The sequence below is a fragment of the Nannobrachium achirus genome, assembly GCF_963921795.1.
Source record: "Nannobrachium achirus genome assembly, chromosome: 4".
Classification (NCBI taxonomy): domain Eukaryota; kingdom Metazoa; phylum Chordata; class Actinopteri; order Myctophiformes; family Myctophidae; genus Nannobrachium; species Nannobrachium achirus.
The window spans coordinates 8,003,102-8,029,414 of record NC_137813.1 but is presented as its reverse complement, the minus strand read 5'-3'; the positions used below and the strand labels follow the sequence as shown (position 1 = coordinate 8,029,414).

The 26,313-nt window shown below is 41.9% G+C and overlaps 1 protein-coding gene across 1 annotated transcript in view; it reads right to left on the bottom strand.

The window, feature by feature from the left end:
- The window catches only part of LOC308282607 (microfibril-associated glycoprotein 4-like), a gene marked incomplete at both ends in the record, with an annotated part of 43,571 nt that extends 19,943 nt beyond the window's left edge, over window positions 1-23,628 (bottom strand). Inside the window, one exon of the mRNA XM_080722994.1 lies at window positions 23,191-23,628. Coding sequence (XP_080579120.1) covers window positions 23,191-23,628 — 438 coding nt within the window. The remainder of the gene's footprint in view (window positions 1-23,190) is intronic.
- Between the last annotated feature and the right edge of the window lie 2,685 nt (window positions 23,629-26,313).

Here is a 26,313-nt window from a genome sequence, read left to right as displayed (position 1 = left end):
ATGTTTTTATTTTGCTCCATGACTCTGTAAAGCACTTTGTAAACGTTGTTTTAGAAAAGCGCTTTATAAATAAAGTTTATTATTATTATTATTATAAGGTGCGGCCGGCCATAGTTGAATGTTTAGAGAGCCTGCCTGGGAACCCAGAGGTCTCAGGTACGATTCCAGGCCTCATCAATGTGTCAAAGTGTCCCTGAGCAAGACACTTGACCCCTAACTGCTCCCAGAGACACTGACCCGTACTGCCCACTGCTTCTGTCACTGAGGATGGCTTGAATGCAGAGACTGCTTTCCAAATATCCACTGACAAACACAACAAAAGCACCTAGACTACATTATTGTTATACATATAATATGTGTTCTGAATAAACATTAAAAAAAATGCATGACCGTCTGTGCAGGATTCTGTGTAAATGGTCTTTCAGTAATAAAGCTATGGACGAGTATGCATGTGAATTATAGTACTTTGAATATGAGCTTGGTGAAAAAACTAAAACAAAACAAAATAAATGAAACAGGAAAGCATCGTTTTCATTTCTCAATGGGTCCTTGGCCATACAGAGCCTGCCTAGGATATGATTTTTTTTTTTAATGTTTTTACTTTGGGCAATCTCTGGGTGTATGTAAATGTGCTCTATAAAAAATCAAAAATATGATTTGGTTTGATTTGATCTGATTTGATCTGAACTGCTTCCTCCTCCTTGCTCCTCTCTGGAGTGAAGCTGAAAACCCAAGTTCACCAGCAGAAAAAAAAAAAAACTGTTGAGAATCACTATTCTAGATTGATAGAACACTGACCAATGTGACCCTGTAAATCAGTGCCGTTATGGTGCTTGACTGCCAAGCCACGAGTTTCCCGAGTTATTTCAGTACCCCCAGACTGCCACAGCCCGAGTTTCCCGAGTTGGCAGCCATTTTGAAAAAAAAAAAAAAAAAAAAAAAAAGAATTGCAATCGCGAATTAGCCCCATAAAAAAACACATCTTTCAAAATGGCAAAATGTTTGTTTGTTTGACTTTGAAGGCTTCTATCTCATGAATGCCTGAACGGATTTCCAAACAGATTTTTTAGTTTGAAAGCTGTTAAAAAGTACTACACGATGATCTAGGCATGGGCGTGCACGATCCGTGCACTAAAAAATTATCCGTGCACTAGAAATTTAGGAACGTGGCAGTGAGGTACTTGGGGGCCATTTTGAAAAGGCAATGAATGAGTTAAGATTGTATGTGGTGTGTGTGTGTGTGTGATGTGCACCTGCATGTGAGTGTTGCGTGCCTATGCATAACTAGATATTCACAGATGGATACTGTACATACTGTAGAGAAAGGGAAAACTTTAGTCAAATGTATTTTTATTTCTTCCTTGGTTTCTTCCTTATACCTTCACTGTTCCCAGTAACAAACATTGATTCATGGATTATCTTTTAAGCTTCACACATGCAGCATAGACATTCTACTGTCAATCATGGTTGCCTGTGATGTGACAATATATTTGAGTTGAGGTACAAATTAAATCACATACAACTTTCAGTTTGAAACCTTTAGCAATGTAGACATTTTAGAAAAAATGTTAACCCTTTTTTCTCTCAATATGCAGATTATTTCCAATTCCTCCCCACAAGCATTTGTGTGTTGTCACTGCATGCTGTTGTATGTGATTCACCTGCCACCACCGAAGACTACCTGCTGACAGGTGCCACTCCTCCCTCCTCCCCTCAGCCCGTAGGAATGCTCGCAGCATCAAATATCATCCTCCTCACCCTGGCTTCCCTCCACAAAGACGGGCAGAGTGTGTTCATTGTAGAGGCTTGAATCAAGCCTGATGAACCACGCTGGATTCGAACCAGCAATCTCCGCAGTGGTGGTCAGGCACTTTACCGCTGCACCACCCGAGCTCGCCTACAATTTAAACACTGTGGCAGGCACTGTATATTTAGCTGAGCTGTAGGGTTGATGTGTGGATGTGCATTCTTCCCCAGATACAGTCTCTGCTACAACAGGGAATGACGACCAGAGCCGTGGCAAGGTATAAGCGGTATAAGCGACCGCCTAGAGCACAGAGCACAATCTCAAGGGGGCGCCAGCCGCGCCTGCTCTGTTGGTATTATCTCACCCACAAGACCCAGTTGCTTACTATGTGGGTCAAAATAAAACATTTATAATTTTTGTTATGTCTCACTGGCTAGTACTGCGTTCCAGTGTTCTGTTCTGCTTTATGATCCTCAGTTTGTGCTGCATTTGACTTTTTTTGACTGACTGTGTTGTGAAGTGCGGTGATCTCTGGCATCGATTATTCATGTACGTTCTCATGCCAGTGCTGTGTTGTTGTGCTGCTCGAAGCTGCTGAAGTAAAGTTAAGTCTATATTGGCAAACGGTGTCATGTCCTATTCACGAACACAATGTTGGCGACAAGGATGGCTGCTTTTTCTCTCCCACCAACTACCCCCTTCCTGGAACTGCGAGCCTCCAGTGCCCTGGACTCGCAACAGGTATTTATTTTGTTGTTCATTAGCCTATGCTTTGCCTGAAGCTGAGTCATGAAACATCGACGGTGCGTAAGTAATTGATCTTGTTTCCAGCAGACTGGCTGGCTTGACATTTTTGCATCATATTGTTGAACAGTTAGTGAGCCACCCAACCTGACCCAAAACCGGCAGAAATCATGCCAAAACCCCCAAAAATATCATCATATCATTGAAGAGTTAATGAGCCACCCAAACCGACCTAAAACCGACTAAAATCACCCTAAAAACCGCAAAGATCGTGTGCGCGCGCATAGAGCGCTGATTAGACTGGCAACGGCACTGATGACGACACTCTTTAGATATTGTCACTCACTGATGGTATTGCTGTTCTGTTGTGGTTCTGGAAATTAAACATGGCAAATATGTATTTTCATTATACGATATAAAGTAACAATGATTACAATAAACTAAAAAAGGTGATTATAATGCATTACAGACACAAACCTTTAAGTAAATTGTTACCAAATCACCAAATACACCTCGTCTTTGTCTTTGAATGCATCTCTTTATTAGGTCAAAAGCTTGTATTATTTATTGATTTAACAGCCATAGAGGACAGGTCACCACTGTAATAATATGTGATACAATACAGATACAGTATCTACTGTATGAGTTTAGGATTAAACAGAGTCTCAAAGAGAGAGAAAAAAGAAAACAAAATCAAACCAACTCTTGACCCCTCGGACGTCAAGAACTACAGACCGGTATCCCTCCTCTCATTTCTTTCAAAAACCCTTGAACGTGTGGTCTCTAACCAGCTTTCTCTCCATCTCTCACAGAACAACCTGCTGGATCCCAACCAGTCAGGTTTTAAACCGGCCCATTCTACAGAAACGGCACTCCTAGCAGTCACAGAAGCACTCCATGTTGCCCAGGCTGCCTCCCACTCTGCAGTCCTGATTCTTCTGGATCTATCAGCAGCATTCGACACAGTGAATCACCAGCTGCTCCTGGACACCCTTGCTGACCTAGGCATCACCGGGACGGCACTAAAGTGGTTCGCCTCCTACCTGTCGGACCGGACCTACCAGGTCTCATGGAAAGGTTTGCTTTCATCCCCCCGAACCCTCCACACGGGAGTCCCCCAGGGATCCGTACTTGGCCCTCTGCTTTTCTCCCTGTACACCAAATCCCTTGGTGCTGTAATCTCTGCTCACAATCTATCCTATCACTGCTACGCTGATGACACTCAACTGTTTTTGTCCTTCCCCCCTTCTGCCACCCAGGTGGAAGAACGCATTGCTGCATGTCTGGCCGACATCTCACAGTGGATGTCAGCCCACCACCTTAAGCTGAACCCGGACAAGACGGAGCTACTCTTCTTCCCAGCTAAGTCTTGCCCCATGCAAGATCTCACTATTTCCATAGATAATGCATTGGTGACTTCAGTTCCTACTGCTAGAAACCTTGGTGTGGTCCTGGACAGCCAGCTATCATTCAAGGCACACATTGCATCAGTCACCCGGTCCTGTAGGTTCACACTCTATAACATCCGTAAAGTCAGACCCTTCCTCACCCAGGAGGCAGCCCAGCTCCTCATTCAGACATCTGTCATATCGAAGCTTGACTATTGTAACTCTCTCCTCACTGGTCTCCCGGCATGTGCACTTAAACCTCTCCAACTGATCCAAAATGCCGCGGCACGACTGGTCTTCAACCAGCCTAAGTTCTCACATGTCTCTCCCCTTCTCCGCAGCCTCCACTGGCTCCCGGTTGCGGCCCGCACTGAATACAAAACACTGATGCTGACCTTCAAAGCAGCCAAGGGTATGGCTCCTCCATACCTCCAAAACCTGATCAACCCCTACACCCCCACCCGTTCACTTAGATCAGCCACCACAGGGATGCTGACAGAACCCTCGCTAAAAACTCCAGGGCAAAAATCCACTCGTCCGAGACAGTTTGCCCTCCTGGCCCCCAAGATGTGGAATAAACTCCCTGCCGCACTTAGAACAACGGACTCACTCGCTAGCTTTCGCCGTGGACTGAAGACTCACCTTTTCAGACTACACCTAAACCCTTAGCACTACAGAAAAATCAGTGACCATACATGAAGCTAGTTAGCATTAGTTTTTTTTGTCTTTAGGTTTTTAGAACTTTGATTTTACTGTGTTTTTTCTAGATAGATAACCATTTGCATTTGTTATATTGTTGATGATGTTCTGACATATTATCTTGTTCATTATTGTGATGTTATTTGCTTATTGTAAGTCGCTTTGGATTAAAAGCGTCTGCTAAATGCCTAAACTGTAAACTGTAAACTGTAAACCCTGAAAATGAGTAAATATTGCATCATGCCTTTTATATCACGGCTGTGCTTTTCAGCATGTGAACCTAAACATGTTTAAGGAACACGTCTGATCTTCATCGCTACAGACTTCAGGGAGTAACTATGACCCTTCCATTGGTACCAGATTACACCTGTCCAGGCGTGAGGCGTCTGTCCCCAGAGATAAACACCATTGATGCCAGCACGGAAACAGGCGTTGTACCAAAATGCACCGTAATGATGACTTGCACAGTTCTTGCTCCACTTGTCCTGATCTTTGTCAAAGGTTGTGAATTTCATTCCATTGCTCATGGCCAGTGAGTCCCCTGCTCCTCCATTCTTGAAGCCAGCAACCTGTAGCAGTGGTGGAAAAAGTCACATTAAGTAAAAGTATCAATGCTGCAAAGCAGAAATACTGTTACAAGTAGAAGTCCTGTATTGGGAATTTACTTGAGTGAAAGTAGACATCAATAAATATACTTATTAAAGTACATGGAGGCAGAAATCTTACATTTAATTTTTCAAAATGCATAAAATGATTTTAAAATAGCAGATCTCCAAGCTCACTTCGCGATACGCTGTGAGCTTGTAGATCTGCTATTTCCAAATAGCCTAAGTCTAGATAGGGCTGAAGTGGTTAATGTAGGTTATGTTTTGTAATAATAATCAATATCTACAAAGTAACTAGGAAGTAGGAACTAAAGTGTTCAAATAATTGGAGTAAAACTACAATATTTGCCTATGAGAGGTAGTGGAGTAGAAGTAAAAGTAGCCAAAAGAAATACTCAAGTACAAATACTTAAAGATTGTACTAAAGGGATATTTCACTTCATGTGGTTTTATCATCTAATCAGGCTTTTGTGACCACCCTGGGGAGATTTTAATTTGCTTGATTCGATATTTAGTTATTTGATATTCATTTTATCAGATACAACTTCAAATTCCATTTTAACCATCATTCATCAAAATCACCCATGTTTTTTCAGTAACTTATTTAATTTTTTAATGTATTTTTTCTATTATTATTATTATTTTTAATCATTTTCCCAAAAAGATACAAATAAATGAAAAAAGTTAATCGAAAAAACACAGCTCACGTATTATAGTCTGGGATCACTTCACTTTTCGGGCTTGTAACCGGTCTGGAGTGGAAACTACAAAACGTCATGTTGTAGTACTCAAAGGACTACAATTTGGCCGGAACTATCCACCGGAAACAGTTTTAACCCAAAATAATTCCCCTGCGCTCAAGGACATACTTTTAGGGCCTGCCTAATAAACACCTTGATGCGGAGTAGTTTTGCTTTTGAAAAATGTGCATCTTTTAGTCCAACTCGTAGCGACTGGAAAGACTACACCAGGCTACTCGAGCATTTTAATAGGGATTGGGGAAACAAACGGAGGGAGCCAAATCAGAGCAACGCTGCTTCTTCTAGTGGTTTCCACGTTGGGCGGAAACCAAACGGCCTGTTGTGAACGAACACCGAGGTTACACGTATTAGGAGTGCAAAAATGTTTTTGATGAATCTATCGTGGATAAAATGGAGTTTGAAGTTACAATGGGTTTGTATAGGAAGGTGGCGTGTCTGAAAAAATGAATATGAAATATCTAAATACTGAATCAAGCAAATAAAATCTCTCCAGGGTGATTAGATGAAAGAAAAAAGAATTGAAAGTGAAATATCCCTTAAGTAAAGTAGGCCTACTTAATGTATACACCACTGACCTGCAGCTTGTATCCATCAGCCTCAGAACCCACAGAGAAAGAGGAGTAAGAGGCAGACGCTGTGTTTCCCGCAAAGTCTTCCATGTCCACCCTCAGCTGATACTTTTTGTTCTTGGTAAGGAGATGCATGTTCTCCAGTCCCAGCCAGTACTCGCCTGATGCGTCTCCAAACCCAGCCTTGTACTGAGCCCAGGGTCTGTAGAAGTTCAGAGTGCCGTCCACTCTTCTCTGGATGACTGTCCACTTCCCTCCATCTGTGTCCATGTCACAGTAGACCTTGACAGGTGCAGTAGCGGGGTAGATGTTGTACACACCACTCTGTGTGGTGATTTTGTAGATTACCCCACAGTCCAGAACCCGGCAAAGAGGAGCAGAGTGGACTGTTACAGCCAGCAACAGAACTGCAACAACAAGTATCATGTTAAAGTCTTTAAAGTTGCACCTTGTTGTTCAGATGAAAGGACTTCTGAGTGTGTTGAGTGTATGTTCAGCTCCAGTCAAGGTTCAATGAAGTCTGAGTTTGAGAACCTCCTTTTATAGTAAAGCATGGCATTAAAAATATTCAGAAACCACAAGATAGGTGTGACCATTTCTGTTTGCCAATATATGTTTGTTACATAAGCACATGCACGCACGCATGCACTTGCGCATGCGTACATGCACGCATGCACACATGCACGCACGCACGCACGCACGCACGCACGCACGCACGCACACACACACACACACACACACACACACACACCAACCAACAAACCACTTCATTCAAAATACGTGTGGCACAAGGTGCGGCCGGCCTTAGTTGAATGTTTAGAGAGCCTGCCTGGGAACCCAGAGGTCTCAGGTTTGATTCCAGGCCTCATCAATGTGTCAAAGTGTCCCTGAGCAAGACACTTGACCCCTAACTGCTCCCAGAGACACTGACCCGTACTGCCCACTGCTTCTGTCACTGAGGATGGCTTGAATGCAGAGACTGCTTTCCAAATATCCACTGACAAAAACCACAAAAGCACCAAGACTACATTAACACTTCTGCTGCCCCTTACTTGGAAGGGATGAATTTTCCTTACTGCCGTGCCGCTTCCTCCATAGGCTCCCGCTCTTATTTTGAAGGGCAAGGCAGGAATTTGCGCAGATTTCTTTTCACTTTTTTTCTTCAACTTTACCCCATCTAGTCACGTGACAGTGTGTAGACGAGAGGGTGTCATGGCGGCCCCCATGTGATAGCAGATTGAGCTAAACATGCCAGCCTTGGGATCAAAATGTATTTTTTCAAGTTTGAAGTCTCTTTATGGGAAGATCAATGGATTTCTAATGGAGGACCTTCACTTCGCATGCATTGTAAATGTAACATGGTTAATAATGCTTCCACTTGCCCATGCATTAGATGTATAGTGTTCCACCTTAAGAGTGTCCTGCCACCTTAAGACAATTGGCGCGACTGCCTTTAGACAATGACGTTGTCTCGTGCACTTCCTATTCTCTATTCACTGATCGTGGATAGCTACTGGGACGTAAGTCGGGACTTGATCAACCCCGGCTGGGTCACCTGGGCGAGGGTGTATGATGTTGCGAGACCCGAAACACCCGTCGACCCCAGGCTACATCACTGATGATACGTCCCAGTTGCATCCTTGTGATGTTTTTTTACACTATTAGTTCTATTTATAGTGGCTCATAGGAATAGACTATGTGACAACCAGGAATAGTTTGGTGACCACCGGAGACTCGGTTGACGGCCGGAATTTAGACGGCACCCGGGAGCAGGTTGGGTTAGCGCCCCAGCCTGTGTCTTCCGTGAGGAAGAAGCCCAACAAATCCACGGTGAGGCCTTTAGGAGGGCCATTCAACTGCAGCAGCTGAATGGAATGTTTGGATTGGGGTCTGGTGCAACGCACAGGTTCTGAACCTGGTGAGAGCAGGAGTGGACCTGGTGAGACGTAGGAGGAGCCCGGCCAGGAGTCAACCCATAGAGCCTAGTTCTTCCACGCGCCAGAATGGTACCCCCAATCCCGGCAGAGTAGTTCCGGTGCAGCACATTGAGTGACCCTGTCTTTCCCTAATAGGACTGATCGTGGATAGCTACTGGGACGTAAGTCGGGACTTGATCAACCCCGGCTGGGTCACCTGGGCGAGGGTGTATGATGTTGCGAGACCCGAAACACCCGTCGACCCCAGGCTACATCACTGATGATACGTCCCAGTTGCATCCTTGTGATGTTTTTTTACACTATTAGTTCTATTTATAGTGGCTCATAGGAATAGACTATGTGACAACCAGGAATAGTTTGGTGACCACCGGAGACTCGGTTGACGGCCGGAATTTAGACGGCACCCGGGAGCAGGTTGGGTTAGCGCCCCAGCCTGTGTCTTCCGTGAGGAAGAAGCCCAACAAATCCACGGTGAGGCCTTTAGGAGGGCCATTCAACTGCAGCAGCTGAATGGAATGTTTGGATTGGGGTCTGGTGCAACGCACAGGTTCTGAACCTGGTGAGAGCAGGAGTGGACCTGGTGAGACGTAGGAGGAGCCCGGCCAGGAGTCAACCCATAGAGCCTAGTTCTTCCACGCGCCAGAATGGTACCCCCAATCCCGGCAGAGTAGTTCCGGTGCAGCACATTGAGTGACCCTGTCTTTCCCTAATAGGACTGATCGTGGATAGCTACTGGGACGTAAGTCGGGACTTGATCAACCCCGGCTGGGTCACCTGGGCGAGGGTGTATGATGTTGCGAGACCCGAAACACCCGTCGACCCCAGGCTACATCACTGATGATACGTCCCAGTTGCATCCTTGTGATGTTTTTTTACACTATTAGTTCTATTTATAGTGGCTCATAGGAATAGACTATGTGACAACCAGGAATAGTTTGGTGACCACCGGAGACTCGGTTGACGGCCGGAATTTAGACGGCACCCGGGAGCAGGTTGGGTTAGCGCCCCAGCCTGTGTCTTCCGTGAGGAAGAAGCCCAACAAATCCACGGTGAGGCCTTTAGGAGGGCCATTCAACTGCAGCAGCTGAATGGAATGTTTGGATTGGGGTCTGGTGCAACGCACAGGTTCTGAACCTGGTGAGAGCAGGAGTGGACCTGGTGAGACGTAGGAGGAGCCCGGCCAGGAGTCAACCCATAGAGCCTAGTTCTTCCACGTGCCAGAATGGTACCCCCAATCCCGGCAGAGTAGTTCCGGTGCAGCACATTGAGTGACCCTGTCTTTCCCTAATAGGACTGATCGTGGATAGCTACTGGGACGTAAGTCGGGACTTGATCAACCCCGGCTGGGTCACCTGGGCGAGGGTGTATGATGTTGCGAGACCCGAAACACCCGTCGACCCCAGGCTACATCACTGATGATACGTCCCAGTTGCATCCTTGTGATGTTTTTTTTACACTATTAGTTCTATTTATAGTGGCTCATAGGAATAGACTATGTGACAACCAGGAATAGTTTGGTGACCACCGGAGACTCGGTTGACGGCCGGAATTTAGACGGCACCCGGGAGCAGGTTGGGTTAGCGCCCCAGCCTGTGTCTTCCGTGAGGAAGAAGCCCAACAAATCCACGGTGAGGCCTTTAGGAGGGCCATTCAACTGCAGCAGCTGAGTGGAATGTTTGGATTGGGGTCTGGTGCAACGCACAGGTTCTGAACCTGGTGAGAGCAGGAGTGGACCTGGTGAGACGAAGGAGGAGCCCGGCCAGGAGTCAACCCATAGAGCCTAGTTCTTCCACGCGCCAGAATGGTACCCCCAATCCCGGCAGAGTAGTTCCGGTGCAGCACATTGAGTGACCCTGTCTTTCCCTAATAGGACTGATCGTGGATAGCTACTGGGACGTAAGTCGGGACTTGATCAACCCCGGCTGGGTCACCTGGGCGAGGGTGTATGATGTTGCGAGACCCGAAACACCCGTCGACCCCAGGCTACATCACTGATGATACGTCCCAGTTGCATCCTTGTGATGTTTTTTTTACACTAACACGTTGTGTTATGGACTTGAAAAGTTGGTAATGAGATCTTCATCATAAAAAAAGAAAACAAATATTTGCAAAGATATTCTCTCCCTGCACTGACTGGTAGCCATGTTCCATGCAACAACAACAAAACAATTAGAATTAGAGGAGTCAGTATATCCTACACATGAACAGAGGGATAGGACCAATTTCTCTTACTGTCCCTGTGTTTAAGGGACATATTTCACCAGGTTTTCTCCCAAACCTTTTTTCCTTGGAGCCCCCCTTCTCATATCTGATAAAAAGCTGACATCCCCCGCACGCACGCACAACACACACACGCACAACGAATAGTGAAAATATCTACAATAATCTACCTGCTCACAACTCTTTCTCACAATAATGCGAATCAACGTGTTGGACTACCTCTGAACAGAAAAGGCCTCACAAGTGTGGGACTGATAGACAAACAGGCATATTCTCTTAATTTTGGGATAAAACGCTGCTGGTTTGGTGTAGCAATTGTGGATTCTTTTCTTTTTGGGATGTTTGAATGTTGGTTTGGTGGGGCATTGCCCCCACCAACCCCGGCTCATGTCTACAACCGGTGCACCTTTATTCACAATGTACATTACATTCATCCATTCACAAACACTGACACTCTGGCAGGGGAGGAAACCATGCAAGACAGCAACCTGCTCAACAGGAGCATTTAGGAGTTCAGTGTCTTGCTCAAGGACACTTCGACTCTAAAGCAGGTTTAGGCTTCCAGCCGGGAACATTCAGATTCCCAAGCCGCTCTACCTCCTGAGCCAGTGCTGCCCCGCCTGCACCTGAACAACCCATCAAGACACGTAGGGTTTCTAGAACAGCATGACCTTATCAACCAACAATGATGGCACGAACAGTAACACCCAGACTAGATTTTTAACAAGATAGATAGTGAGAGGGGATTTTTTTATGCAAATGTATTTGTTTCCTTGTCACGCACACACGCCATCATAGTTTGGTTTTCTTCCTCATACCATCAGCTTTTGTTGAGTTTGGACTGTGACTTATTTATCTCTGCCAGTTCCCTCCTCTTTCCACATAACAACAACAGTTGTCATTTGCCTCCATCAAGTAAACACACATTATAACAGCTATAATAACTAAACAGCATTCTAGCTCAGAAATACAGTAAACAATACATGTCCCATCTAAATACAATAAACTCTTACTCCAAGTACGTTTTGTAATTGGAAAATGTATTTGCATTGCAGGGCTGTTGGCAAGAAATTTATGTTGAGGCTATTTGACTCCAAAATAATCAACTGGGGACCCCCCACCCTTACAAGCACTAGGAATTGTAGGAGTTGAGGCATTACATTTAGTTTAGTTTCTCAAGAACAGACTCTGATGCTGAATAGGAACAAAACAGAGAGGGCGCTGTTTTTCCATTTTATTTGACGATGGTTAGCCAGATTGCATTTAGTTTGACTGTGGAAAAATACTCCTCCCGCCCAACACTCCCTGCTGAAGGGTGCCGCCCCCAACCTGTTGTAGGTGCAGTGACAAATCTCACCCTCCCTGCCCGGCTCCCCTCCTACGAACACGGGCCATTTGTGCTGGTCAAAGCAGGATGCATCGCAGTGGATTCGAACCCTCAGCCTGGTGGGCAGGCACCTTACCACTGCACCACCCCAGCTCACCTAATCGTAGATAGAAAACATGGAAATGCCAGGTTGTTGTTGGCTGTGATGCAGCTTGGCTACTTGGGGTGATCAGTGGGTTAGCCAGCTAAGCTTGCTCATGGGGTGCCAGTGGCTCAGGGGAGAGCAGCCAGATGGGAACTGGGAGGTTCCCAGCTCAATCCCGGCCTCCCCTAGAGTTAGGGCCGATTCATACTCCACTTTTAGAGCATTTTATTTCAGTTAGGTTCTGTCTAAACTAAAATATGACTTCATTCAGGGAGGGGGGGGGGGGGGGTACCATCATGAATTCAGCTGTTCGGTGCCACCGAGATTTTGTGACTCCCCAAACTAAACCGAAATAAATTTGAGTATGAATCGGCCCTTAGATTTGAAGTGTCCTTGAGCAAGAACCCTAATTGCTGCCGATGTGCAGGTTGATGCTTTGGATTGTTTCCTCTGCCATTGGTGTGTGAATGGGTGAATGTAATGCACAATCTATGTAAAATCTTTTGCTTCAGTTGGTTCATCTCTCTCAGCTAAGGGGTCCTTGGCCATAGCTGAATGGTTAGAGAGCAAACCCCAAATTATTTTTATTATTATTATTTTTTACACCTGTCAGCCTGATGTGATGTGACAATATATTTGAGTTGAGCTAGATCACATACAACTTTCCCTTTTAAACTTTTGGCAGTGTAGACATTTTAGTTGGACATGTGTGTGTTGTCACTGTTGTGCTATCTGACTCTACCTGCTCCTACCCAACACTACCCTACTCCCTCCTCCTCCGTCCTGCCTCTCCTCCCTCCTCCTCTCAGCCCGTAGGAATGCTCGCAGCGACAAATATCATCCTCCACACCCCAGCTTCCCTCCCCCAAAGATGGGCCGAGTGTTTTCATTGTAGAGGCTAGAATCAAGCCTGATCAACCACGCTGGATTCCAACCAGCAATCTCCACGGTGTCAGTCACTTTACCACTGAACCTCTACAATTTAACACTGTGGCAGACACTGTCTCTTTAACTGAGCTGTAGGGTTGATGTGTGGATGTGCATTCTCCCTCAGATAAAGTCTCTGCTACAACATGACAACACTCTTTAGATATTGTCACTCACTGATATTGCTGCTATGATGTGGTTCTGGAAATTTAACATAGCAAATATGTATACTCATCATGACATTAAGTGAAAAATTACTACAATAGGCCTAAACTATTAAAAAAAATCCTAAAATAGGAATGTAGTAGCTGTATACTAATTGACCCAGTGCATATTTGGAACAGCAAGCTTATTCTGTATGAGGAGGATGGAACATTTCTCATATGGAACGAGACAGAGAGAGAGGGGATTTTTTAAATATATTTTTTAAATGTATTAATTTTGTTTCCTTGTCACGCAACCTCCAATCATAGTTTGTTTTTCTTCCTCATGCCGTCACTTTTCGGTTCCCTCAAACTCACACTTATTTATCCATGCATGCCAATTTCCTTCTGCTTTCCACCAGTTGTATAACACCATATTTTATTTGGTATTTTATTTTATGGAGGTACAGGACAACAGCTGTAGCAAAACTGCTTGAGTGTTAGATCATAAAAAAGTATACATAAATCTATTCCACGTCCCCTCCAGTAGTCTAAATTATGTCTATTTCCAGCACTGGTTCTTAATAATGCAGATATATCTTTAATACATTTATTTAGAAAACATGTTGTGCCTGGAAAAAACATCATGGTACTTAGATATTTTCATTACAGTCTATCCAACCATTTCAAAATAGACTATGTATACTATAAGAAAGTACTGGGTATTTCTAATGAAATATGCATAGATTTACTGTACAGTCCTAATATACTGTAGGTTTCGATTACTATGTTGTCCTTGCGAGTGAAACATTCACCATCAGCTCTGCACTGATGTATTTGGACCTACAGTAACAGATAAGAGTTTTCTACCCGACAACAGTGATGTAATAGGTCAGTGTCTGCCATGACTGTTGAACAAGCACTGATAGTGCTTGTCACCAGACTGTCCTGATGAAACACCATTATTATTCTGTCTGTCACTGTTGTAAAAACTATTATCTCCATATTCTTTTTTTTTCCCACAAATTAACTTCCTACCTGATCATACTACAGCGTCGCAAAAAAGTATCAAAATAAGAAGCTTGTACTGTAGATAAGCTACTTTTGATGCTTTTGAATTTGAATCTTGAAAAGTAACCGTTTTTGTTTCCACCCGACAGAGGAGATGTTTTTATAGTCTGTTTCTTTTTCTTCCTTAAACCATTATCTGTCATTACGTCTAATTGGCTGATGCCACTTTTACTTTTCACCACACACCTTAATGCACCATGTGTAAATGTCACCCTGACATGTTGATATCTAACCTGTTTTTTTCTGTTTCTTCCTTCTTCTACAACAAAAGCTTCTTTTTTTTTTACACCTGTAGGCCTGTGATGTGACAATATATTTGAGTTGAGGTACAAATTAAATCACATACAACTTTCAGTTTGAAACCTTTAGCAATGTAGACATTTTAGAAAAACTTTTAACTCTTTTTTTCTCAATATGCAGATTATTAAGTGTGCCTGCCATGCAACGCAATGGCAAAACACTTATTGTAATCCGCCATACTTAAGTCATTAATTAATTAAGTCTTTCGCCACGAATTTCTGCACGTAATAACTGCCGCACAATTTACGCCACCGCCGCAATATATACATCAAAACGTGCGGCTCGGCCGGGAATAGGTTGCTATTACTTTTCTTTCCGATCCGCGTTACCATTGCGACGTAATTCGCAAAAAACGACGCCAAAAAACCCCATTGACTTAGAATGGGGGAAACTTCGGCACGTAATAACTGCCGCACGATTTACGCCACCCCCGCAATATATACATCAAAATGTGCGGCTCGGCCGGGAATGGTGTGCTATTACTTTTCTTTCCGATCCGCTTTACGATTGCGATGTAATCCGCAAAAAACAACGCCCAAAAACTCCATTGACTTTGAATGGGGGACTCCGAAAAAAAAACAGAAACTTTGGCGCCACATAACTCTGCCATACTTTTGCCTAGCAACGTCATTTAAAATGTAAAATGCTCACACAACTTTGGTCTTTTTCCGACCAATAGGGATGAGCTGTAATTGATTAAGCCCCTCTTTAACAGGAAGTGCCCTTCACCAAACAGGAAGTGCCTCTATAACTCATGAACCGTTTGTCGTACAGACTCGCGGCTGGTGTCATACCTTTTCTTTTTTTCTCAATTTTTTTTTCTCAAATTTTTTTTTTCTCAAATTTTTTTTTTCTCAAAATTTTTTTTCTCAAAATTTTTTTTTTCTCAATTTTTTTTTTCTCAATTTTTTTTTTCTCCAAATTTTTTTTTCTCAAAAAATTTTTTTCTCAAAAAACAAAAAAAAATTTTTCTCACATTTTTTTTTCTCAAAACATTTTTTTTCTCAAATTTTTTTTCTCAAAAAATTTTTTTTCTCAACATTTTTTTTCTCAAATTTTTTTTTTCTCAAATTTTTTTTTCTCAATTTTTTTTTTCTCAAATTTTTTTTTTCCCAGAAACTTTGGCGCCACATAACTCTGCCATACTTTTGCCTAGCAATTTTTTTTTTCTCACTTTTTTTTCTCAAAATTTTTTTTTCTCATTTTTTTTTCAAAATTTCTTTTTCTCAAAAAAGTTTTTTTCTCAAATTTTTTTTCTCAAATTTTTTTTTCTCAATTTTTTTTTTCTCAATTTTTTTTTTTCCCAGAAACTTTGGCGCCACATAACTCTGCCATACTTTTGCCTAGCAACGTCATTTAAAATGTAAAATGCTCACACAACTTTGGTCTTTTTCCGACCAATAGGGATAAGCTGTAATTGATTAAGCCCCGCCCCCTCTTTAACAGGAAGTGCCCTTCACCAAACAGGAAGTGCCTCTATAACTCATGAACCGTTTGTCGTACAGACTCGCGGCTGGTGTCATACCTTTTCTTTTTTTCTCAATTTTTTTTTCTCAAATTTTTTTTTTCTCAAATTTTTTTTTTCTCAAAATTTTTTTTCTCAAAATCTTTTTTTTCTCAATTTTTTTTTTCTCAATTTTTTTTTTCTCCAAATTTTTTTTTCTCAAAAAATTTTTTTCTCAAAAAAATTTTTTTCTCACATTTTTTTTTCTCAAAACATTTTTTTTCTCAAATTTTTTTTCTCAAAATTTTTTTTTTCTCAACATTTTTTTTCTCAAATTTTTTTTTTCTCAAATTTTTTTTTCTCAATTTTTTTTTCTCAAATTTTTTTTTTCCCAGAAACTTTGGCGCCACATAACTCTGCCATACTTTTGCCTAGCAATTTATTTTTTCTCACTTTTTTTTCTCAAAATTTTTTTTTCTCATTTTTTTTTCAAAATTTCTTTTTCTCAAAAAAGTTTTTTTCTCAAATTTTTTTTCTCAATTTTTTTTTTCTCAATTTTTTTTTTCTCAAATTTTTTTTTTCCCAGAAACTTTGGCGCCACATAACTCTGCCATACTTTTGCCTAGCAACGTCATTTAAAATGTAAAATGCTCACACAACTTTGGTCTTTTTCCGACCAATAGGGATAAGCTGTAATTGATTAAGCCCCGCCCCCTCTTTAACAGGAAGTGCCCTTCACCAAACAGGAAGTGCCTCTATAACTCATGAACCGTTTGTCGTACAGACTCGCGGCTGGTGTCATACCTTTTCTTTTTTTCTCAATTTTTTTTTCTCAAATTTTTTTTTTTCTCAAATTTTTTTTTTCTCAAATTTTTTTTTTCTCAAATTTTTTTTTTCTCAAATTTTTTTTTCTCAAATTTTTTTTTCTCAATTTTTTTTTTCTCCAAAATTTTTTTTCTCAAAAAAATTTTTTCCTCACATTATTTTTTCTCAAATTTTTTTTTTCTCAATTTTTTTTTTCTCAAATTTTTTCTCAATTTTTTTTTCTCAAATTTTTTTTTTCTCACTTTTTTTTCTCAAAATTTTTTTTTCTCATTTTTTTTTCAAAATTTCTTTTTCTCAAAAAAGTTTTTTTCTCAAATTTTTTTTCTCAAATTTTTTTTTTCTCACAAAACAATTTTTTCTCAAAAAACTGTCGTTAAAGTGCGACCCGTCATAACGGCCAAAAATGCTCCAAAACGCCACTAATTAGTCGAAATGGCTGACTTCCTGTTTGGTTTCTGATTGGCTGCTGGCCTTGTGACGTGGGTAGAGCTGCGAGGGCCCGGTCATCGCTGCTTGCAGCTTTAATTCATTAATCGTCCATGACCTTAATTGGGGCCTATTTCGCCAAACAGGAAGTGCCCCTCACCAAACAGGAAGTGACCCTTGATCTCGTGAACCGTTTGTCATACAGACACGCGGGTTGCGTCAAATGAAATAACGCTAATGCTACCACCAACCGCTACACAAGGTTGCACAGACTTAGCGAGCTGCAGGCACACTTAAAATTTCTTAGAAATTTTCTCTTCTAGTTTCCAATTCCTCCCCACAAGCATGTGTGTGTTGTCACTGCATGCTGTTGTATGTGATTCACCTGCCACCACCGAAGACTACCTGCTGACAGGTGCCACTCCTCCCTCCTCCCACCTCCCTCCTCCCTCCTCCTCTCAGCCCGTAGGAATACTCGCAGCGTCAAATATCATCCTCCACACCCTGGCTTCCCTCCACAAAGACGGGCAGAGTGTGTTCATTGTAGAGGCTTGAATCAAGCCTGATGAACCACGCTGGATCCGAACCCGCAATCTCCGCAGTGGTGGTCAGGCACTTTACCGCTGCACCACCCGAGCTCGCCTACAATTTGAACACTGTGGCAGACACTGTATATTTAGCTGAGCTGTAGGGTTGATGTGTGGATGTGCATTCGTCCCCAGATACAGTCTCTGCTACAACAGGGAATGACGACCAGAGCCGTGGCAAGGTATAAGCGGTATAAGCGACCGCCTAGACTAGAGCACAATCTCAAGGGGGCGCCGGCCGCGCCTGCTCTGTTGGTATTATCTCACCCAGAAGACCCAGTTGCTTACTATGTGGGTCAAAATAAAAAAAATATCATTTTTGTTATGTCTCACTGGCTAGTACTGCGTTCCAGTGTTCTGTTCTGCTTTATGATCCTCAGTTTGTGCTGCATTTGACTTTTTTTGACTGACTGTGTTGTGATGTGCGGTGATCTCTGGCATCGATTATTCATGTACGTTCTCATGCCAGTGCTGTGTTGTTGTGCTGCTCGAAGCTGCTGAAGTAAAGTTAAGTCTATATTGGCAAACGTTGTCATGCCCTATTCACGGACATAATGTTGGCGTCTTGGCGACAAGGATGGCTGCTTTTTCTCTCCCACCAACTACCCTGGAACTGCCGGGCGAGCCTCCAGTGCCCTGGACTCGCAACAGGTATTTATTTTGTTGTTCATTAGTATTATGCTTTGCTTGAAGCTGAGTCATGAAGCATCGACGGTGGGTAAGTAATTGATCTTGTTTCCAGCAGGCTGGCTGGCTTGACATTTTTGCATCATATTGTTGAACAGTTAATGAGCCACCCAACCTGACCCAAAACCAGCAAAAATCACGCCAAAACGCCCAAAAAATATCATATCGTTGAAGAGTTAATGAGCCACCCAAACATACCTAAAAACCGACTAAGATCACCCTAAAAACCACAAAGATTTCACGTGCATAGAGCTGATGACGACACTCTTTAGATCAGGGGTCTTCAACGTTTTCAGGCCAAGGACCCCTTAGCTGAGAGAGAGATAAAGCAGGGACCCCACTACGTATTGTATAAAATTGTGTTTCAGATGAAACCTTTTCATAGATTTCCAAGACAGCTTAGACTTGTTTGACAGCAATAACATCAGTGTAGGTTGTTGGTTTAATGTGTATTTTTAGACATTGAACGACTTGAACCATCAATACTTAGTCTGCTTTTATTTTCACTTTACACCAAACCTCCTTGCCAAGAGTAGCAGATCTACAAGCTCACAACGCCTCGCACTCCGAGGCGTTGTGAGCTTGTATAATGTTCCACACTGTGGGATACTATGGTTCAAGTGATTAGTGTAGACAAAATAAAGTTCTTAACACACAAAGATTTGGAGGACCCCCTGTAGTAACTCTGAGGACCCCCTAGGGGTCCCGGACCCCCTGTTGCTTTAGATATTGTCACTCACTGATAGTATTGCTGTTTTGATGTGGTTCTGGAAATTAAACATGGCAAATATGTATTTTCGTTATACAATATGAAGTAATAATGATTACAATAAACTAAAAAAGGAATGAAGTAGCTGTATACTACTGAACCAGTGCATACTTTGAACAGCCAGCTTATTCTGTAAATGAGTCTCTCTGCATAACATACACTCTAAACACTTAGACCCTCTAGACTTAGTAAAACAGAATTATATAAAGACTTAATGTAGTATGAGCAGCACTTAATAATATACTTCATGAAACTTGTTAAGTGTGCCTGCTATGCAATAGCAAAACACTTATTGTAATCCGCCATACTTAAGTCAGTCAGTAAGTAAGTAAGTAATGTTCTTGCAAATTTCGGCACGTAATAACTGCCGCACGATTTACACCACCGCCGCAATATATACATCAAAACGTGCGGCTCGGCCGGGAATGGGGTGCTATTACTTTTCTTTCCGATCCGCGTTACCATTGCGACGTAATTCGCAAAAAACGACGCCAAAAAACCCCATTCACTTAGAATGGGGGAAATTTCGGCACGTAATAACTGCCGCACGATTTACGCCACCCCCGCAATATATACATCAAAATGTGCGGCTCGGCCGGGAATGGTGAGCTATTACTTTTCTTTCCGATCCGCAATACGATTGCGATGTAATTCGCAAAAAACGACGCCCAAAAACCCCATTGACTTAGAATGGGGGACTCCGAAAAAAAACCAGAAACTTTGGCGCCACAAAACTCAGCCATACTTTTGCCTAGCAACGTGATTTAAACTTTAAAATGCACACACAACTTTGGTCTTTTTCCGGCCAATAGGGATGAGCTGTAATTGATTAAGCCCCGCCCCCTCTGTAACAGGAGGTGTCCTTCGCCAAACAGGAAGTGCCTCTATAACTCATGAACCGTTTGTCGTACAGACTCGCGGCTGGTGTCAAAAAATGTTTTCCCAATTTTTTTTTCCCCAATTTTTTTTTCCCAATTTTTTTTTTCTCAATTTTTTTTTTCTCAAAAATTTTTTTTCTCAAATTTTTTTTCTCACATTTTTTTTCCCAAAATTTTTTTTTCTCAAAATTTTTTTTCTCAAAAATTTTTTTTTTCTCAAAAATTTTTTTTCTCAAAAATTCTTCTCAAATTTTTTTTCCCAATTTTTTTTTTCTTTAAAATCTTTTTTTCTCAAAATTTTTTTTCTTCTCAAAAATCTTTTTGCCCAAATTTTTTTTTCTCAAAAATCTTTTTTTTTCTCAAAAATCTTTTTTTTTCTCAAAAATCTTTTTTTTTCTCAAAAATCTTTTTTTTTTCTCAAAAATCGTTTTTTCTCATTAAAAAATGTAACGCTAACACCAACCGCTACACAAGGTTGCACAGACTTAGTGAGCTGCAGGCACACTTAAAATTTCTTGGAAATTTTCTTTTCTAGTTATACATTGTTATGCATCATTATAAACATTTATAACGAGTTATATGAATCCCTATAAGGCAAAGGTGATTATAATGCATTACAGGCACAAACCTGTAAAGTAAATTGTTACCAAATCACCAAATACACCTCGTCTTTGTCTTTGAATGCATCTCTTTATTAGGTCAAAAGCTTGTATTATTTATTGATTTAACAGCCATAGAGGACAGGTCACCACTGTAATAATATGTGATTGAATACAGATACAGTATCTACTGTATGAGTTTAGGATTAAACAGAGTCTCAAAGAGAGAGAAAAAACAAAACAAAATCAAACCCTGAAAATGAGTAAATATTGCATCATGCCTTTTATATCACGGCTGTGCTTCTGAATCTCTGCATGTGAACCTAAACATGTTTAAGGAACACGTCTGATCTTCATCGCCAGAGCCTTCAGGGAGTAACTATGACCCTTCCAGTGGTACCAGATCACACCTGTCCAGGCGTGAGGCGTCTGTCCCCAGAGGTAAACACCATTGGGATTAGCGTGGTTACAGCTCTTGTGCCAAAATGGACCGTAATGAAGACGTGCACAGTTCTTGCCGTGCGTGTCCTGATCTTTGTCAAAGGTTGTGAATTTCGCTCCATTACTGTAGGTCAGAGAGTCTCTTGCTCCTCCATTCTTGAAGCCAGCAACCTGCAGCAGTGGTGGAGAAAGTCACATTTGTTACTTAAGTAAAAGTACCAATACTGCAATGCAGAAATACTCTGTTACGGTATTGGGAATTTACTTGAGTAAAAGTAGGCATCAAAATGTACTTGGAAACAGAAATCTTCCATTTCATGTTTTCAAAATGTATAAGATGATTTTAAAATAGCAGATCTACAAGCTGACTTCGCGATACGTTGTGAGCTTGTAGATCTGCTATTTCCAAATAGCCTAAGTCTAGATAGGGCTGAAGTGGTTAATGTAGGTTATGTTTTGTAATAATAATCAATATCTACAAAGTAACTAGGAGTAGGAACTAAAGTGTTCAAATAATTGGAGTAAAACTGCAATATTTGCCTATGAGGTAGTGGAGTAAGTAAAAGTAGCCAAAAGAAATACTCAAGTACAAATACTTAAAAATGTCACTTCATGTGGTTTTATCATCTAATCACCCTGGGGAGATTTTAATTTGCTTGATTCGATATTTAGATATTTGACATTCATTTTATCAGATACAACTTCAAATTCAATTTTAACCATGATTCATCAAAATCACCCAAGTTTTTTTTAAATGTTATTTTGTATTTTTATTATTTTTTTTAATCATTTTCCCAAAAAGATACAAATAAATGAAAAAAGTTAATCGAAAAAACACAGCTCACTTATTCACGGCCCGCCCACTCAGCAAATTTCTCAGCATCCCCCGGGTGCTGACATCAATTTAGAAGGGGAAACTATAACAGAAATAGCTGGACTTAAAGCCAACAAATCATTATTTCGAACGGTAAAATAAATTATAATGCTTTGTGCCTTTTACTATCTTGTGTTCTTGATCATGCTAGCCGTATTTTATACTTTACTATTTGGAAATTGCATTACATTTGCGATTTCTGTGTTAACTCTATGGGATATAGTAGGATTTTCCACTTCAAAATGTGACTTCAGCACCCGGGGGATGCTGAGTGGGCGGGCCGTGAATAAGGCTAATTAGGAAGGCATCAGGAGTCCCCCGGGAAAAAAAATGTTTTTGATGAATCTATCATGGTTAAATTGGAGTTGCTGATAACTTTGTGAATGTATATGGAGACAGAATGGCAAATAAACACCTTTTGTTAAAAAAAAAAAATAGTTTGAAGTTACAATGGGTTTGTATAGGAAGGTGGCGTGTCTGAAAAAATGAATATGAAACATCTAAATACTGAATCAAGCAAATAAAATCTCACCGGGGTGATTACACAAAAGAAAAAAAAACTTTTTTGAAAGTGAAATATCCCTTGCCACAGAGGTAGATTGACGTAAATGGGCCAAAAGCCGTCAGTGCCAATGACGTATTTTGACGTATATAATAAAAATGGATTATTTTTTTCATTTTTTTTTTTTTTTTTTTTCATTTTTTTTTTTTTTTTTTTTTTCAAAGATGTCAAAATGACCTGAGATCAGAGAGATGCTTTTCTCTGTTTGTGTGTTGGCTCCCTCGTTTAGCTGATTGAGAAAATGTGTGTCCATTCTAGTGGATGGACACTTTTTTTGATTCATTCAGCTCTATCTCTGGAACCATTTGTCTGATTGACAAAATTATTTTTGCCACTGAATCACAACAACTGTGTCTGTTTCTGTGGGGGAAAAAAATCTAAAAAAAATATATTTCTTTTTTCTTTGCATAGTAAAGAAAAACATCAAAATCCTGGCACAGGGACCTTGGGGCCATTTTGGCCTGGCATGGAAAGTGTTAAGTAAAGTAGGCCTGCTTAATGTATACACCACTGACCTGCAGCTTGTATCCATCAGCCTCAGAACCCACAGAGAAAGAGGAGTAAGAGGCAGACGCTGTGTTTCCATCAAAGTCTTCCATGTCCACCCTCAGCTGATACTTTTTCTTCTTGATGATGGTGAGGAGATGCATGTTCTCCAGTCCCAGCCAGTACTCGCCTGATGCGTCTCCAAACCCAGCCTTGTACTGAGCCCAGGGTCTGTAGAAGTTCACAGTGCCGTCCACTCTTCTCTGGATGACTGTCCACTTCCCTCCATCTGTGTCCATGTCACAGTAGACCTTGACAGGTGTAGCAGTGGGGTAGATGTTGTGCACACCACTCTGTGTGGAGACGTCTTTGTAGATTTCCTCACAGTCCAGAGCCAAGTTGAGATCGCAGCGAGGAGCAGAGTGGACTGTTACAGCCAGCAACAGAACTGCAGCAACAAGTATCATCTTGAAGTCTTTAAAGTTGCACCTTGTTGTTCAGATGAAAGGAGTTCTGAGTGTGTTGAGTGTATGTTCAGCTCCAGTAGAAGGTTCAATGAAGTCAGAGTTTGAGGACCTCCTTTTATAGTAAAGAATGGCATTAAAAATATTCAGAAACCACAAGACAGGTGTGACCATTCTGTCTGCCAAATTTGTCATTTTAGTGTGTGTGTGTGTGTGTGTGTGTGTGTGTGTGTGTGTGTGTGTGTGTGTGTGTGTGTGCGCGCGCGCGCATGCACGCACGCACGCACGCACACACACACACACACACACACACACACACACACCAACCAACCACTTCATTCAAAATATGCGTGGCACAAGGTGCGGCCGGCCTAGTTGAATGTTTAGAGAGCCCGTCTGGGAACCCAGAGATCTCAGGTTTGATTCCAGGCCTCATCAATGTGTCAAAGTGTCCCTGAGCAAGACACTTGACCCCTAACTGCTCCCAGAGACACTGACCCGTACTGCCCACTGCTTCTGTCACTGAGGATGGCTTGAATGCAGAGACTGCTTTCCAAATATCCACTGACAAAAACCACATTAACACTTCTGCTGCCCCTTACTTGGAAGGGATGAATTTTCCTTACTGCCGTGCCGCTTCCTCCATAGGCTCCCGCTCTTATTTTGAAGGGCAAGGCAGGAATTTGCGCAGATTTCTTTTCACTTTTTTTCTTCAACGTTACCCCATCTAGTCACGTGACAGTGTGTAGACGAGAGGGTGTCATGGCGGCCCCCATGTGATAGCAGATTGAGCTAAACATGCCAGCCTTGGGATCAAAATGTCTTTTTTCGAGTTTGAAGTCTCTTTATGGGAAGATCAATGGATTTCTAATGGAGGACCTTCACTTCGCATGCATTGTAAATGTAACATGGTTAATAATGCTTCCACTTGCCCATGCATTAGATGTATAGTGTTCCACCTTAAGAGTGTCCTGCCACCTTAAGACAATTGGCGCGACTGCCTTTAGACAATGACGTTGTCTCGTTCACTTCCTATTCTCTATTCTATTCTAACACGTTGTGTTATGGACTTGAAAAGTTGATAATGAGATCTTCATCATAAAAAAAGAAAACAAATATTTGCAAAGATATTCTCTCCCTGCACTGACTGGTAGCCATGTTCCATGCAACAACAACAAAACAATTAGAATTAGAGGAGTCAGTATATCCTACACATGAACAGAGGGTTAGGACCAATTGCTCTTACTGTCCCTGTGTTTAAGGGACATATTTCACCAGGTTTTCTCCCAAACATTTTTTCCTTGGAGCCCCCCTTCTCATATCTGATAAAAAGCTGACATCCCCCGCACGCACGCACAACACACGCACGCACAACGAATAGTGAAAATATCTACAATAATCTACCTGCTCACAACTCTTTGTCACAATAATGCGAATCAATGTGTTGGACTACCTCTGAACAGAAAAGGCCTGAACACTCTGAACACTCTGGCAGGGGAGGAAACCATGCAAGACATCAACCTGCTCAGCAGGAGCAGCGAGGAGTTCAGTGTCTTGCTCAAGGACACTTCGACTTTTGGTTTTCTTCCTCATATCATCAGCCTTTGTTGAGTTTGTACTGTGACTTAATTATCTCTGCCAGTTCCCTCCTCTTTCCACATAACAACAACAGTTGTCATTTGCCTCCACCAAATGAACACACATTATAACAGCTATAACTAAACAGCATTCTAGCTCAGAAATACAGTAAACAATACATGTCCCATCTAAATACAATAAACCCTTACCCCAAGTAAGTTTTTTACTTGGAAAATGTATTTCCATTGCAGGGGTGTTGGCAAGAAAGTTATGTTGAGGCTATTTGACTCCAAAATAATCAACCCTTACAAGCACTAGGAATTGTAGGAGTTGAGGCATTACATTTAGTTTAGTTGCTCAAGAACAGACTCTGATTCTGAATAGGAACAAAACAGAGAGGGCGCTGTTTTTCCCTTTTATTTGACGATGGTTAGCCAGATTGCATTTAGTTTGACTCAACACTCCCTGCTGAAGGGTGCCGCCCCCAACCTGTAGTTTGTGCAGTGACAAATATCACCCTCCCTGCCCGGCTCCCCTCCTACGAACACGGGCCAATTGTGCTGGTCAAAGCGGGATGCATCGCGGTGGATTCAAACCCTCAGCCTGGTGGGCCGGCACCTTACCACTGCACCACCCCAGCTCACCTAATCCTAGATAGAAAACATGGAAATGCCAGGTTATTGTTGGCTGTGATGCTGCTCGAGTATGAATCGGCCCTTAGAGTTGAAGTGCCCTTGAGCAAGAACCCTAATTGCTGCCGTTGTGCAGGTTGATGCTTTGGATTGTTTCCTCTGCCATTGGTGTGTGAATGGGTGAATGTAATGCACAATCTATGTAAAATATTTTGCTTCAGTTGGTTCGTCTCTCTCAGCTAAGGGGTCCTTGGCCATAGCCGAATGGTTAGAGAGCAAAACCCACATTATTTTTATTATTATTCTTTTTTACACCTGTAAGCCTGATGTGATGTGACAATATATTTGAGGTTGAGCTAGATCACATACAACTTTCCATTTTAAACTTTTAGCAGTGTAGACATTTTAGTTGGACATAATGTGTGTGTGTTGTCACTGTTGTGCTATCTGACTCTACCTGCTCCTACCCAACACTACC